At 40.1% G+C, this 14,375-nt stretch overlaps 1 protein-coding gene across 7 annotated transcripts; it reads left to right on the top strand.

The window, feature by feature from the left end:
* The first annotated feature begins 2,723 nt into the window (after nucleotides 1-2,723).
* On the top strand, nucleotides 2,724-8,769 carry LOC306789370 (heterogeneous nuclear ribonucleoprotein C). 7 transcript variants are annotated; one of them, XM_079285285.1, is made up of 9 exons: nucleotides 2,724-3,081; nucleotides 4,631-4,732; nucleotides 5,659-5,924; nucleotides 6,736-6,808; nucleotides 6,964-7,017; nucleotides 7,271-7,446; nucleotides 7,545-7,676; nucleotides 7,799-7,953; nucleotides 8,201-8,769. In XM_079285285.1, exons 2-9 carry the CDS (start codon nucleotides 4,728-4,730, stop codon nucleotides 8,309-8,311), a joined length of 972 nt encoding a protein of 323 aa, XP_079141411.1. In that variant the 5' UTR covers nucleotides 2,724-3,081; nucleotides 4,631-4,727; the 3' UTR covers nucleotides 8,312-8,769. The 7 variants fall into 7 exon arrangements, with proteins under 7 accessions (XP_079141411.1, XP_079141412.1, XP_079141414.1 ...); XM_079285286.1 differs by having other exon boundaries at nucleotides 7,802-7,953; XM_079285288.1 differs by having other exon boundaries at nucleotides 7,545-7,658.
* Nucleotides 8,770-14,375: the final 5,606 nt, after the last annotated feature.

Raw genomic sequence — 14,375 nt, forward strand, 5'->3', positions numbered from 1 at the left:
TTCAGACATATTCTAGACATTTTCTCCCAGTAGACATTTAGACTTTTCAGGAAAAACCACAGGTGTTGCTAATAACATTAACAAAGGCTCCGTTCTATTCAAGTGTCCCAGTAAACCATGAAAGTGTGACAGTGTGACAGTGAGCCAACATATACAACACCAGGACCCTAAAACTGGAGCAGCTAAAAGAAATGCAGCCTTCATTCATCATTTACACCTGTGCTTTTCATGCTGTGGCATCTGAAAACAATAAAAAAAAAGCCATTGGTACGGTGAGAATATCATCCATCATATCATTATGAACAGAAGTTAATTAAAGTGAAATCTAATTTAATCAACTCTAAACATTTAACTGGAAATGACATGGTGATGTTACAAATCAGGCGATTTTGAGCCCATATTTTCCATGGGATTCATCCAGTGTTTTTAATTAAAAATAAATGTTTCTCCAATATAAATTTGCATACATTTGACTTCATCATAACACCGTGGCTGATAAACTAAGGGTAAATCTGAGGGGTCACAATATGATTAACAAGCTGTGAAATGAGAACAGAAAGGGCCTTTAAATACCTCTGAATAGTCTAACTTTCTCTATTTGATGAAATGCTCACAACTCAAAGACATTGACATTGTGATGAGGGGTCAAGAGCGGATATTGCTTCATTTCAATTGTCACAAGCCTAAAAGGTTGGAGACAACTGTCATACCAAGAACAGCACAGGTGTAATAATACATAAATACTGACTGTATTACAGTAAGATGTGCTGTAAGGTTCCAGTGTCGGTTGGTGTTATGGATGCTGGCCTGTTGGGACACTTAACGCACCATTTCATTCCTTGCAGACATTTTCATTGCCATTCTGTTGCTAATGCAACAGCTTTCTTCCAAGTTTACTTCCTGTCTGCTACTGCATTAGCAAACATCGCAACAGGAAATACAAAAGGAGCATTTTGAATGTTTACGCTGTCACGTTTAAAAAGGTCTTTACAGTATAGTGTGGAGTGAAAAAGGTGTGTTGTACAATACCTGTACACTAGATGTCTGCAGAGTTTCCCACCTGTGTTGATCACATGACTCTCTTTGACCACCTGCTGGCACAGCTGTTGCTTATTTAATCATTATTTCTTGATGTGTATTCGAGTAGTTTCTCTGCTGCATTTACCAGACTAATGTTGCAAAGTTTGCTAAATGTTTTACGTTGGCTATGTGCTTTGAGATTTTTTTTGAAATTTTTTTTTTGACAAATCAAAAACAAAGAGGTTTGTGTGAGATAGGACGACCACCCATTTAACAACACTGGTACTCCCACACAGGTGTGTTCAATTGTTCTAGCTGATTAGACGCCTGCTCGGGTTGAAATTTGACACAGATATGAATAGGATTAAGTGAGATTATGATGAAAATGTAAATTGTCCTACCTTAAAACACCAGTGTTGGTGTTGCATGAGCGTGAAACATCTTGCTAAACTCCAATATGAAACTTCTTATCTATCTTTAGATGAGGAACCTGAGACAGTACATTCAGGTCATTTGCTGTCACACATACTGTAGTCAAACCAAAATTACACTTCACTTAGGAAATACAAGAATAATCACTATGAGTATAATCTAGGTGGGTCATAATCCTTTATTCTGACTTTGATGTTTTCTTGTAGCTCATGGCGACTTGATGAATTATGAATGTTCAGTTATTGTTTGGTAAATGTGGAGTTTATCTAAATATCTCCAGTGTCCCCATTCATTTATTTTTATAGAAGCAGCGCCACCTCCTGATTGTCTGTGGTAATACGTCAGTGATCTGTTGCTTTATGTTCTTTGTTTTCAAAAGTACAATATTTAAATCTTACAAATAAATTGTGGATATAAATAGATAACTTTTTTTTTTAGCATGAATTGACCAATTTACCACTGTTACCCCACTGATTTAACCCAATTATTTCATGTCAACAGGTTTTTTTCTTTCTTTTTTTGTAATCCATAGTTTATTATCCTTCATATTCTGGAGTCAAACCTGTATTAAAAGGCTTTCAGCAAAGATACAGGTTATAGGTGGTGGGGAAATTAGTCATAATCAAAGCTACAAATGTGACTCTATTACTATAGTCAGATAAGGTTATTTTACAAAGATCACTTATGCATGAGTTCTCCACAACAATCACAAAAACAATTTGGAATATTGGGATGAATCTCTTTAAAAGAATTGCACACGTTATGGTACTAAATGTCGTATTGCCTTGCTTTTGCTGCTTTGTCTGTCAAAGCACTTTGTAAACTCTGTTTTTAAAAGGTACTAAATAAATAAAGTTATTATTATAAGTATTATTATAAGAGAGATACAGGTGCCATAATGCTCGTAATCATTCGCATCATCATTTAGTATTGATTTTTATTCATGCCAAGAAAACTAAAACCATGACATAAGAAGCGTTTTGAGCATAAATTACAATTGTTTGAAAAAAACCTAATAAAACAAAGTTAAAAGCTAATTTAAAAACAATCAAGACGAATACGATTTAGCCGGGAGGGACTGATTTTCCAAGACACCAGGGTGAGTACGTTTTAGAGACCGGGCCACACCGGTTTAGAAAGCGCAGTTAGGTAGCATAAAACCCTGCGTGTTGCAGCGAAAGCTTAGCTACCGCCCTTCCGGACTGCTCTGTGACCCAAAACCAGCTACCCCTGTTCAGTCCTGCGACATTGCCGGTGACGTAAGCTAGCTCGGTGGTTAGATGAAAGCTAGCTCGCTGCTCAAAGGGGGGTACCATTAAAAGGACGACCTAAAGTAACACGTTCGACCGATTTTACCGAAAGCAAGACATTTTACTCGTAACGGTCGTGGTGAGTATTTTGTCCCCAGACATTTTTTTTTTATTTTTCCTTCCCTTTTTGGATTTTTCTCGACGACGCTTTTTTTTCCATTTTGCAAGTGGACAGAACGTAATGTGCTAGCTTAGCGTAGCTAACTCTGAGACTCATCCTCCTTTTTGAAAACACAAGCGCTGGTTGTGCTATTTTTATTTTTATCGTTTTGAAACACGACGGTTTGGATGCATCTTAGCTACATTCTCGTCTATTTTCGTAAGTTTGTGTAGCTTTGTTTTTGTAGCGTTTTATTATGAAGACTGAATTGTTTTTGGCACGCTTTGCACCCAGCTCGCTAGCTAAGCTAGCCGCGTCAGAGCGTCCATTGTTTTTTTTATAGTTGCAGCTTCACACTGATTACAGATTATTGACTACGCATTTATCAAGAACTCTGCAGGTTTCGTTTTTTTGCAAAGGAGATGCCTGATCTTGATTGCTCTGTATTTTTTTTGTGATGCTTTGATGTTTGTGGTTTTGGCTAACGTTAGCTAGCCGTGTTTGAGCTCCCAATGCTAACACAAGGCCCGTGTTTCACACTCCAACCTGATTGGGGCGCTGTCGGCGTTGTGGGTGTTTTTAGCTACTTTTTGATGATCTCCAGATTTTGCGTTTTCTTTTTTTGTGGAGTAGATTTTTTTCCGTGTTTTTGTACTTCCTTGGTGGAAGTGTTTTTTGAACTGTCTGTGGCCCCAGTGTTGTTTGACATAAGGTTACAAATACACATTTTATTAATTAAACGTTTATTGATCTGAATGAGTATTATGGCTGTTTGTTTATCAACGCCTTCACATTTACTCCTAGGCCGCAGGGACACACATATAAGCCCGGTGTAGTCTTTACATTAGAGGCAGAAGCCAATACATTAAATAGTGTTTACATTAACTGGAACTTACGAATAAACCCCAAACACACGGTGCTCCTATAAAATCATACATTTCAGTGATGATGCAGCTATCACATTACTGATCTACAGTTTCCTTTTAAAGTCTGTCTGAATGTCTTCTACTTTCCATGTTCCAGTTTCTAAAGAGTTAAATGTTGAAACTCATTTCTAGTATTGATATTGTGTTAAAGATGGTACTTATATGTACCGCGTCATATTCTCCAACTAGTTTAAATTTAGGCTTGCACATATTTTAGAAATCAATAATACCTGTTAAATATAATAAAACTGGTAACATTTCCTCAATGTTTAAGGAGTACGACATAAATGGGATGACTCATGTTTAAACTATAAATTTGCAAATCTCCATTAATGTTAATGAGGTTTCTTATTGTCATACCTCAAGTCGCCACAGTTTATTATTCAATTTGACAGCTGTGATATATTTTAAAGTATATTTACGCAAGTTGATCCTCAGCTAACGTAACTCTAAAAGGGCGTCACCCTCATAAAGTACAAACTCCTACATCTGTTTCATAAAAGCAACACAAACTAGCACGTGTAGACCAGCTAGGGTCTACTTTCTGTCCGGTTGGTGATATGATTGTAATGGTTCAGTCGGGTTTAGATTTGTTTCTCTTAAACTTGGATGTGTACAGTATTGTCTCACTTCTAGCTGCTTATGTTTAATAATTGGATTGCACTTAAACAAGCATTGGGGTCAGGTTTGAGTCCCAAAGTGGCCAATTGTAATGGGATTTCCTTAAGAGCCGTGTTAGTGTTTTTCTCGTCACTTAACTCCTGTATACACTCCAGCCAGGTAAGACTTGGTGCAAGATAACCCTGCTCGGCTTGACTGAGGTGTGTTTTCTGTCGCCTCAGTATAAAATCGTGAGGGGCGAAAGGTCGACGCCAGCCCAAACTGATCCCAGCCCACAGTGTCAAACATCAGACGACAGCAGCCCTGCACACAGACGCTATGGAGTGAGTGATGAATGTTAGACCCCCTGTGAGCCGGGGGTGGGTTGGTTATTGTTGATGCCACTACTGTTTTACATGTTTGCTGCTCTTAAATTCACTCAAGGCTCTGGGCTTCACCGAGGACTGGCATCCTCCCTTTAGTCTTTTAGAAAGGGGTTCCCCAAAATGTGTCTGGGTACCCAATTTCTATACATGACAAACCAAGTCACGATAAACCTATAATTAAATTGCTGTAACCATATTTACAGGCCTTTCATAGCAATATATGTATATCCTTATGTATGTTATCTAAAACATAGACGCGTGTTAAATACTTAAAAAATAAGACCAAATAAATGCATTTAGGCAGAGTTAACTGGCTATCTCACTCGTTTCTTTTTGTTTTCTCAGATAAACAAATGTAATGTGAGAAAATGGCTACATTTATCAGAACAAAATGAACATCCATGTGGCTCACATGTTACTGTATATGTAAATGGTAAATAAGACTAGAAGAAGTTATTCAAATTTATTTGGCGATCCTAATATTTCCAGGGACCCACTGAGATCTTTTTGTTCTGTGGGAAATACAGAGATCAGATTCTATCGTGGTGTAGCTAAAACGGCCTCTAGTGGTCTGAACGGGGCATTACAGCTGAATGATAAAATAACTGCTCCTGCTGAGTGAAATGAAACGTAATTGTTTCTGCCTGCTTCACCATCAACCATAATGTAGTACTGTATAAAAGCACGAATAGACTTGACAATATTTTTGAGTTGATCAATAATAAAAAAGACCCTGAACCCAGGAAAGCCTGCTGATCGTGTACGCTGTTGTCCTATTTCATGGTCATCACCCAGCAAAAACAATGGTCCAGAGGGGGGGAATGTTACTCATTCTGCCACTAAATCTGGGGTCTGTGTGTGTGTGTGTGTGTCTTCCTGCTTAGTCGTTCACCCACCACCTCCAGCCTGATGGCCAGCAACATCACCAACAAGAACGACCAACGCTCCCTCAACTCGCGGGTCTTCATCGGCAACCTCAACACCCTGCTGGTCACCAAGGCGGATGTGGAGGCCATCTTCTCCAAATACGGCAAGATCGTGGGCTGCTCTGTCCACAAGGGCTTCGCCTTCGTTCAGTTCGCCAACGAGAGAAACGCCCGAACTGCCGTCAACGGGGAGGACGGGAGGATGATTGTCGGGCAAGTACTTGGTAAGGATTTAGTTTCTAAGATATTTTTCATGACTGTACCGGTACTTGTATCTTGTAGGACGGTGGTTCCCAACCGTGAGAGCGTGTGACCCCGTGAAACAAAGCACGATTATTTACGGTGCTTTGTCACAGGTTGCATATGTTTAATAGTAAGGGTTGTTTTTCCTGATTGAGTTGAGTAAACATTAAGGCATAATGAGGTAGTACTAACGAGTATCTCGCACAAGAAAAAAGTCTAAAGAGGAAAAAAACATACTTGTAGAATTTGAAAAACCTTTACCGTGTGACTCCTTGATGCCAAAGCTATGGACAACATAAAAACACATTTTACACACCGTCATTACGAGTTAATCTTTCAAGGCTGCAGCTTTGAAATGTGAAGTTTTTGTGAACTGTTTTTGAAGGTTTAGTTGTTGTTTTTTGTGACCACCTGCAACGTTAACAATCCAGAAATGTTTTAAGACAGAAACAATGTGCTTTGGAGCATGTGTCTGATATTTTACCACAAAAAATATCAATTATCAAGTAAGTTCTTGAAATTACAAATGCACTTTGAGTGTACAAATACTCTCAAGTTTGTGTTGGACAAACCTCCAGCAAAAAGGAGATACAAGATGTTCTAGTGCTGGTAAAACTGTGACTGCATTGTTAATCATTCCAACATGTTGGCTTAAATTCTTGTTTATTTTAATATAAAAAAATAAAAATCGAGACTAAAGGTAAATAATGAGATTTAGTAAACAGCTTGACAGCGAGAGGGATCAGATGTGAAGTCCCCTGCATCACTCTCTGTGATCTGTTTTCTCCTCAGACATCAACCTGGCTGGAGAACCCAAACCACACCGGTCAAAAACCTCCAAACGCTCAGCTGGAGACATGTACAGGTCGGTCCCAATGACGCTCATGCTAACAACGTAACAGCTGGTACTCTGTGCCATCTCAGGACAAATACCACAATTGGGCGTGGCTTAACAGAAACAAGAGTATTGTCACTAAATCTAAAAGCTGACACGGACTCCTTTTTGTTTGTCTTTTGTAGCAGCAGTTCCTCCTTTGAACTCGACTATGACTTTCAGAGAGATTACTACGACAGGTGAGTCAAATGTTTCAGGTTGAAGGAAACTGACGGATTATCTATTGTGTCACTCTGCACACTTTCTGTATTTCCTGAAGTCGTTGTCCCTGCTGTGAATCATGCATGAAAATAGTCCATTGTGAACGCTGAAAGTAAAACGATGTTCTTTCGGTCTTTCAAAGAGCAGGTGACACAGTTTTTACCTCGTTGAATGAAATACATTTGCTGTACCAGACTCTGTTAATCTTTTTCGTCCTGTGTTTGATTCCAGGATGTACTCGTACCCGTCCCGTGTCCCCGCTCCCCCTCCTCCTCCCCCCTTGTCGCGGGCCGTGATCCCGTCCAAGCGCCCGCGGGTCAGCCTGAGCGGAGGAAGCAGCCGGCGACCAAAGAGCAGCTTCTCTTCTTCCTCCAAGAGTGGTCAGAGGACTTCCTCGTCCAAAACAAGTAAGATTATCTGGAGCAGCATCCAGCAAAGACTATCCGGGTACTGCGCAGTGGTAATTTACGTGTTATTACCCCGAGGTCGTCTTTTTTCTCTGCAGTGAAAGTGGACGAGCTGCAGACCATCAAGCGGGAGTTGACCCAAATCAAAAGCAAAGTGGACGACCTGCTGAACAGCCTGGAGCACATGGACAAGGACCACAGCAAGAAGTCGGGTATGGGGGGAAAACGCAGTATGTTTTTAGTGGGCAGTGTCTGACTCCTGCTTCTATCTACACATTTCTTCTCTTGCTAACACCAGATGGGTTGCACAGAGCCACGGTTTCTCTGACTCTGATATCTGAATTTGCGGCAGGAGCTAAGGGCATGAAAACGGAGCCGGGCGAGGTGACTTCACCGCCGCACACGAGCAACAAGGACGACATGATGAAGAGAGACAGAGAGTGCCAGGAGCTGAACGACTCTGACGAAGAGGAGGAGGACGATGGAGACCTGCTGGAGGAGGAAGAGGTGCCATGTTTTTGTTTTTTTTGCATTAAAGCTACTGATTCATTTAATGGCTATTTTCATGCCAGCACGTTTTTTAAACGGCAGGTTTTCAATGCTTACACTGAATTTCTAATAACTCTATATTGTTCACTAGTGCTGGCAAACCAGTATATTGGTGTAATCCTTAAAATAATCTTCTTTTAAAACGTTTGTAACCGAGTATAACACGGCTTAAACGTAACAAATCTTTTGCTCATTCAACCTGCAGGTGAAGAGTCAAGAGAGGGAGGACGAAGAAGAGGATGATGAGGAGGAGGAAGGAGAGCACGTGGAAGGTGACGACGATATCGAAAGTGTCAATGGCGAAGAGGACTCGTAGGCGCGGACTCCACCGACGCATGCAGTGTACACACAGCTTCCAGTAGGAACTTGGACTCCGGTTTTAACACGCGCGTTGTAGAGCAAACACACACTCGAGCATGGTGCACACACACACTGTTGTCCGTAAAGCCGATTTAGTTTTTTTTTGTTTTGTCCAGTGTTGCTGTACCAGGAGTAACTATCTGTGGGTTTCGGTATGTGTTTTTACTGCGTCGTTGCTTGCCCTCAGGAGGAGCCGGAAACACAAGACTGTTAATGTTCTCAGAGACGACAGCTCGACGGACATGTCTTAATGCGAGGACAGACATTCAGCTACGAAAGGCCGGTTTTAGGGTCCGTGTGTTTGTTTTTCTTCATCGTGAGTTTGTTTTGACCTTGTGTGTCTGTATGTTAAGGTCTGTTTTTTTTTATACTATTCACAACTGTAAAGGAATAAATTGCAATAAAATATTAAAATGGAAAGCACTTTTCTTCCCCCCCCCCCCCCCCCGATAAACTACAGCAGTGTTTGTTTGGGGAAACTAAGCAAAAACTTGTGCATTATTTTACCCTCAAGTTAAAGTTCAGTTTTTGACAAATGAAAAAAATAGCACCTTCTGCATAAGAGCTTATAGGAATTCTACTCAAAAGGAAAATGTTTATTACAGCTATAATTTGCCTTTTTTGACAAGAATTTGCAACAAAAAAAACCTTAATGTGAAAGTGAAAACAGATTTTTACAAAATGTCAATTAAAAATAAGGTAAAGTAAACGATCGCATAAATATTCACCCCCTTCAGGTCAGTACTTAGATGCACCTTTGGCTGCAATCACAGCACTGAGTGTGTCTCAATCCGGCTGGCACATCTGGACACTGCAATTCTACAGCTCTTTTCAAATCCAGCCACAAATTCTGAATTCTGGGCTTTGGCTTGGCCACTCCAGAACATTCACCTTGTTGTCGTTGAACCATTTCTGTGTATGTTTTGCGGTATGCTCGGGGTCGTTGTCTTGCTGGAAAATAAATCTTCTCCCAAGTCGTAGTTCTCTTGCAGGGTCTGATTATCCTCCAGCATTCATGTTCCCCTCTACCTTTACAAGCCTTCCAGGGCCTGCTGCTGAGAAGCATCCCCAGAGCATGATGCTGCCACCACCATGCTTCACGGTGGAGATGGTGTGTTTGTGGTGATATGTTTGGCGAACACCAAACACTGCATAATGTCTAGTCTGATGGCCAAAAAGCTAAATTTTTGTCTAGGTGGCCTCCCTCACCAGTTCTTGCCCGGTCAGCTCTAAACAGGTGCCATACTCCTTCCATTTCTTAATGATGGATTTAACTAAACTCTGTGGGATGTCCAGTGAGTTTGAAATATTTTTGTAGCCATCTCCTGACTTGTACTTTTCAATGAGTTGCTTGGAGTGTTGTCTTCATGTTGCAATTGTAGCAGGAACACTACAAACACTTGACACATCGACTGCACTCAGGTGATCTCCATTCCACTACCTGCGACACTGCTGGCATCAACTAGCTGGACCTCTGAATTAGGTCAGTCACTTTAAAAGGGGGGTGAATATTTATGCAAACTTATTTTACACTATATTAATGGACATTTTGTAAAAATCTGTTTCCACTAAATAAATAACAGTTGCTAGCTACTTTGCAAGGCAAGTTTATTTGTACAGCACATTTCAACAAGGTAATTCAAAGTTGTGGGAAAATATGTCATAGTCTTATGCTTTAGGGTTAAAGAATGTAAGTCTTTGGAAGTGCAGGCACAAAACCTTGTTTATCTTGTTATGTTTGTTCCTGTGTATTGTGTCTGTCTCCAAATTGGAGACGGGGACACACAGAGGGGTCTTGAATACGGTATTTCCTTTGATAAGCATTAGAGGAAGGGCGGGACCCTCTTTAGGTATTTATGATGTGTGATGGTTCACAGGGTTATTCCGTCTCTGCATACTGTGACTTAACACTTTGACCAGGTCACAGTGACATCAAAGGAAGCATCTGGCTGAGTATAAATGTCCATGCATTTGACTATGTTGTCAGAGCACCTTCTTGCAGATGACGGTGATGTATCTGTGAGACTGTGTTCTCTTTGCTTGCAAGCAAATAAATTGACTATTACAACTTTGATCGTTCATCCAGACTGTTTCATTTGACATTGATTTGATAACGTTGACACTCTTCTCCCGACTATTCATAGAAATATTCCACAACAAAGTGCTTCACTTAAAACCATTAAAACACAAGGCAAAAGTAAAGATTTAAAAAACATTCATTGAAACATTAAAAAGTCATTAAAATAAAAAGCAGTGTAAGAAATAAAATACAGTAATAAAATGCAGGAATTGATTAATGACCTTGAATCTGGTTCAATTAAACTTAGCAGCAAACAGAAAAACTTGCAAAAACGTTGGTTTCTTTACAATCAGTGTCTGACTGCTCAAGTTTGTTTGCAGATTTTTAGCAATATCTTTGAATACAATGGCCAAAGCTGCAGAAATGTTTTGTACCAAACTCTGGTCTGTCGTTGGAAGTTGTAGTCACACCGAGAATGTCCCTAAATGAGAGAGTCCCCAAACAAATGACAATGTCATGGTTTGATTTCATGACCATTGTTTTGGATTAAAGATTTCACCATGTTTTTCCTCAGGAGCAATTTTAGTTGTGAACAATCTGAAGTCACAAAATTATATATATAGCAGCTTTTAGTAACATTTCTCTGTATGAGTAAAGTACAAACATGTAATTTAATGTAGAGCTGTAATTTACAGAAAAGTCTCAAGCAAACCATTCAGTTTTGAAACGCCAATTCACCTCTTAGAAAAGTGTTTGTTATTCATGTCTTAACTGAGATAATTAGTTGCAGCCCTGAAGTCATGGCTGGTTATGTACCGTGAGAGGCAGTGCAATTCATGATGTGGCAAAAAACCATCAACGAAGTGACGCAACAAACAAAAATAGCTTCAACTTTATTCATTTAGATTTGATGGAACTTATTTGTTATCCCAGGAACAGATATTTTACAGTCACAGTACATTTCAGAATAAAACTACTACTCTTCCCTTGAGTTTCCCATAAAGGAGGTTTGAGAGTTGAGGTTAACTGCCAAGAAACCGCTCAAACCAAAGTCTTACAATTTGTATTTGCAGATCAAGTTTAGTAGGAAAGAGTTACACAAATGCAAACCGGATAGATAGATAGATAGATAGTATATAATTATTCAGAAGACTCTAACAGACAAGTGATGAGTTTCAGCTTAAAGTACAAACAGTTAAAACACATCTAAGTGCAGTAAAAACACTTTGTGTCTTCATTGTATCCAACTAGCCACAACCTCCTTCTCTCAGCATGACCGCCAGCGAGAGGACGCTCAGCAGGAGCAGCACAGCTGGTGAGGAAAGGGACAAAAAGGAGTTAATCACTAAATGTTTGTTCTGTCGATTCAGTAATGACATGGCGGCTCAGTGCAGAGACTACAAATCAAATTTCTTTTGATTTCATTTGCTGCGGTTTCCGCCTCAACAATATCATCAATGGACATCGATTTGTGATGTATTGACAAATTACACTGATGAAGCGCAATAGCTTCATCTCTTTCCAATGTCCCCGGTACTCTGAACAGGTCATCGGTATTCATTGGAGACATTTATGGACAGACATGTAACACTTTATTCATCTCCAATGCTTTTGGGTAGAGGCAGAAACTGACAAATATCTTTATAACAAATAAACTGAAATTATCTGCATGGCCAGAGGTGAGAACAAAAGTGTGTTTTGTAATAATTATAGTCACTGTACACAAGCAGCATACATTTACTTATGGAGTTTATAAACTTCATGCAGAGTTAATATTCAGAACTCATTATTGGAGCTTTTGATCATATATCAATTTCCTTGACAACCATCATCTGATGCAATCGAAAGCTCCAGAACAGCTACTAAACGGACCAAATTAAGAACCTTTCCTATCAATTTAAAATGACGTACCCGTTTCTGTCTAGGATATTATATGACCAACAAAATGAGATGTTCCTCCATCTCTCGTTATTTAGTTACTGCTGTTGTGGATTGTTCTCAGACATCAGTATCTGAAGACTTAAAACGAAAATGCAAATATATAAACAGTGGCGTTTTGTTTACCAAGAGGCTGGACAGCTCCACCGCTGTTGGGCATCGGTGTGTTGCTGGGTGCTGCTGTTGCGTTGGCGCTGGGTGCTGCTGTTGCGTTGACGCTGGGTGCTGCTGTTGCGTTGACGCTGGGTGCTGCTGTTGCGTTGACGCTGGGTGCTGCTGTTGCGTTGACGCTGGGTGCTGCTGTTGCGTTGCCGCTGGGTGCTGCTGTTGCGTTGCCGCTGGGTGCTGCTGTTGCGTTGCCGCTGGGTGCTGCTGTTGCGTTGCCGCTGGGTGCTGCTGTTGCGTTGCCGCTGGGTGCTGCTGTTGCGTTGCCGCTGGGTGCTGCTGTTGCGTTGCCGCTGGGTGCTGCTGTTGCGTTGCCGCTGGGTGCTGCTGTTGCGTTGACGCTGGGTGCTGCTGTTGCGTTGACGCTGGGTGCTGCTGTTGCGTTGACGCTGGGTGCTGCTGTTGTGTTTCTGATGAGGTTGCTGGCTGGGTCGGCGAGGTTCAGAGGACCGTTGTTCAGAAGCGTGAAGAAGAAGGGGACACCCACTGAAGATTGACAGAGCAGTGGGCGGTTACACACGTTCTCATGGGCAGCAGTTAAAGTCACAGTAAAATAAACATTTCCAGTTTGAAAGAGGAAGGAGTAAATCCATCTGTATATCTGGAGAAAAGAGGGCTAAGCTAAAAGAAGAAACGCAGTAAAGGTTATTTTTCCATTTAAGGTCTACTTGTTCTCGTCACTGTTTTTGTCTGTACATTCAAGTTATACTAACATTTCTCTCCAATTTCAAAATTACCTTCACAACCACTGTTGCAAACATTTATAAAAATAAAAAACTGCTATTAAAATCTGATTTCTCACGTGTGAAGCTGAAACTACAAAATATTTTCACATGGAAAATAGTCACATGACTAATATGTTTCAGCTGTATTTGTATATACTGTTTTTTTAAATTATATAAACTACATTTTAGAAGCTCTTCATAGGTTTTGTACTCAAGTCTTACTTTGTAAAGTATAAGCCGTCATTAAATATAGTGGAGTAAACTGTTAAATATTTCCTTCTGAACTGTAATGAGAAGAAATAAGGAAAATAAAGACTCAAGTACAGTACTTTAGTAAATGTATATTTACTTTCCAACGCGAGAGAACATACAGTATTCCCCTACGATACTGTGTACTCAGGATGAAATAGATGAATAAACAAAATCCTGTGCAACTTTAGTTTTAAGAATTCAGGTTTCATGGAAATCCTGTTGTGAAGCAATCTTGTATATTAATGTACGCGTGTGTTACTGTGTGTCCACTTACTCCCTCCAAGAAACCCAGTCCCGAGGAGGATGGAGGAGGTGGTAGCCTCGCTGCTTCTGCTTCTGGTGGTGTTCACACTTGTAATGTTGAACTCACAATCGATCTGAGTTCCATTCACCGTGCCACGGATATCTGACACTGGCTAGAAAGGTTGCGTGACGTAAAGTAAGTTATGGTGCGGTAAAATAAGGTCAGAGAAATTTTTTTTTTTTATAAACACATTTACTCACAGAAAACATTTTAATTTAACAGATTTGCCTCACTTATTTGACTAATTTGTGATGCTGCTCAATTATGGTCCAGTGAATAAACTCCTGTCTTACCCGATGTAAAGCAGGGGTCTCAAACTCATTTTCATGCCGGGCCACATCAGCATCATGTCGCCCACAAAGGGCCGGTTGTAAATGTAACTACTCCCAACATATTGTTAAATAACTCTGAATTTGATTATTAAAGTGTAAAACTATTGTACATAGTTATATAAAAATATATTTAAGCACATTTCGATAATAATTTAAATCCTCTTAATTTCGGGTTAAGAAACTCACATTACTGGATCAAACGATTAAAGAAAATAGCAAAGACAAATATCAAGTTATTACATTAACTTTGTTCAACGCTTAAAATCCTTTCAAGGGTGCGTTTG

The sequence above is a fragment of the Melanostigma gelatinosum genome, assembly GCF_949748355.1.
Source record: "Melanostigma gelatinosum genome assembly, chromosome: 15".
Lineage (NCBI taxonomy): Eukaryota > Metazoa > Chordata > Actinopteri > Perciformes > Zoarcidae > Melanostigma > Melanostigma gelatinosum.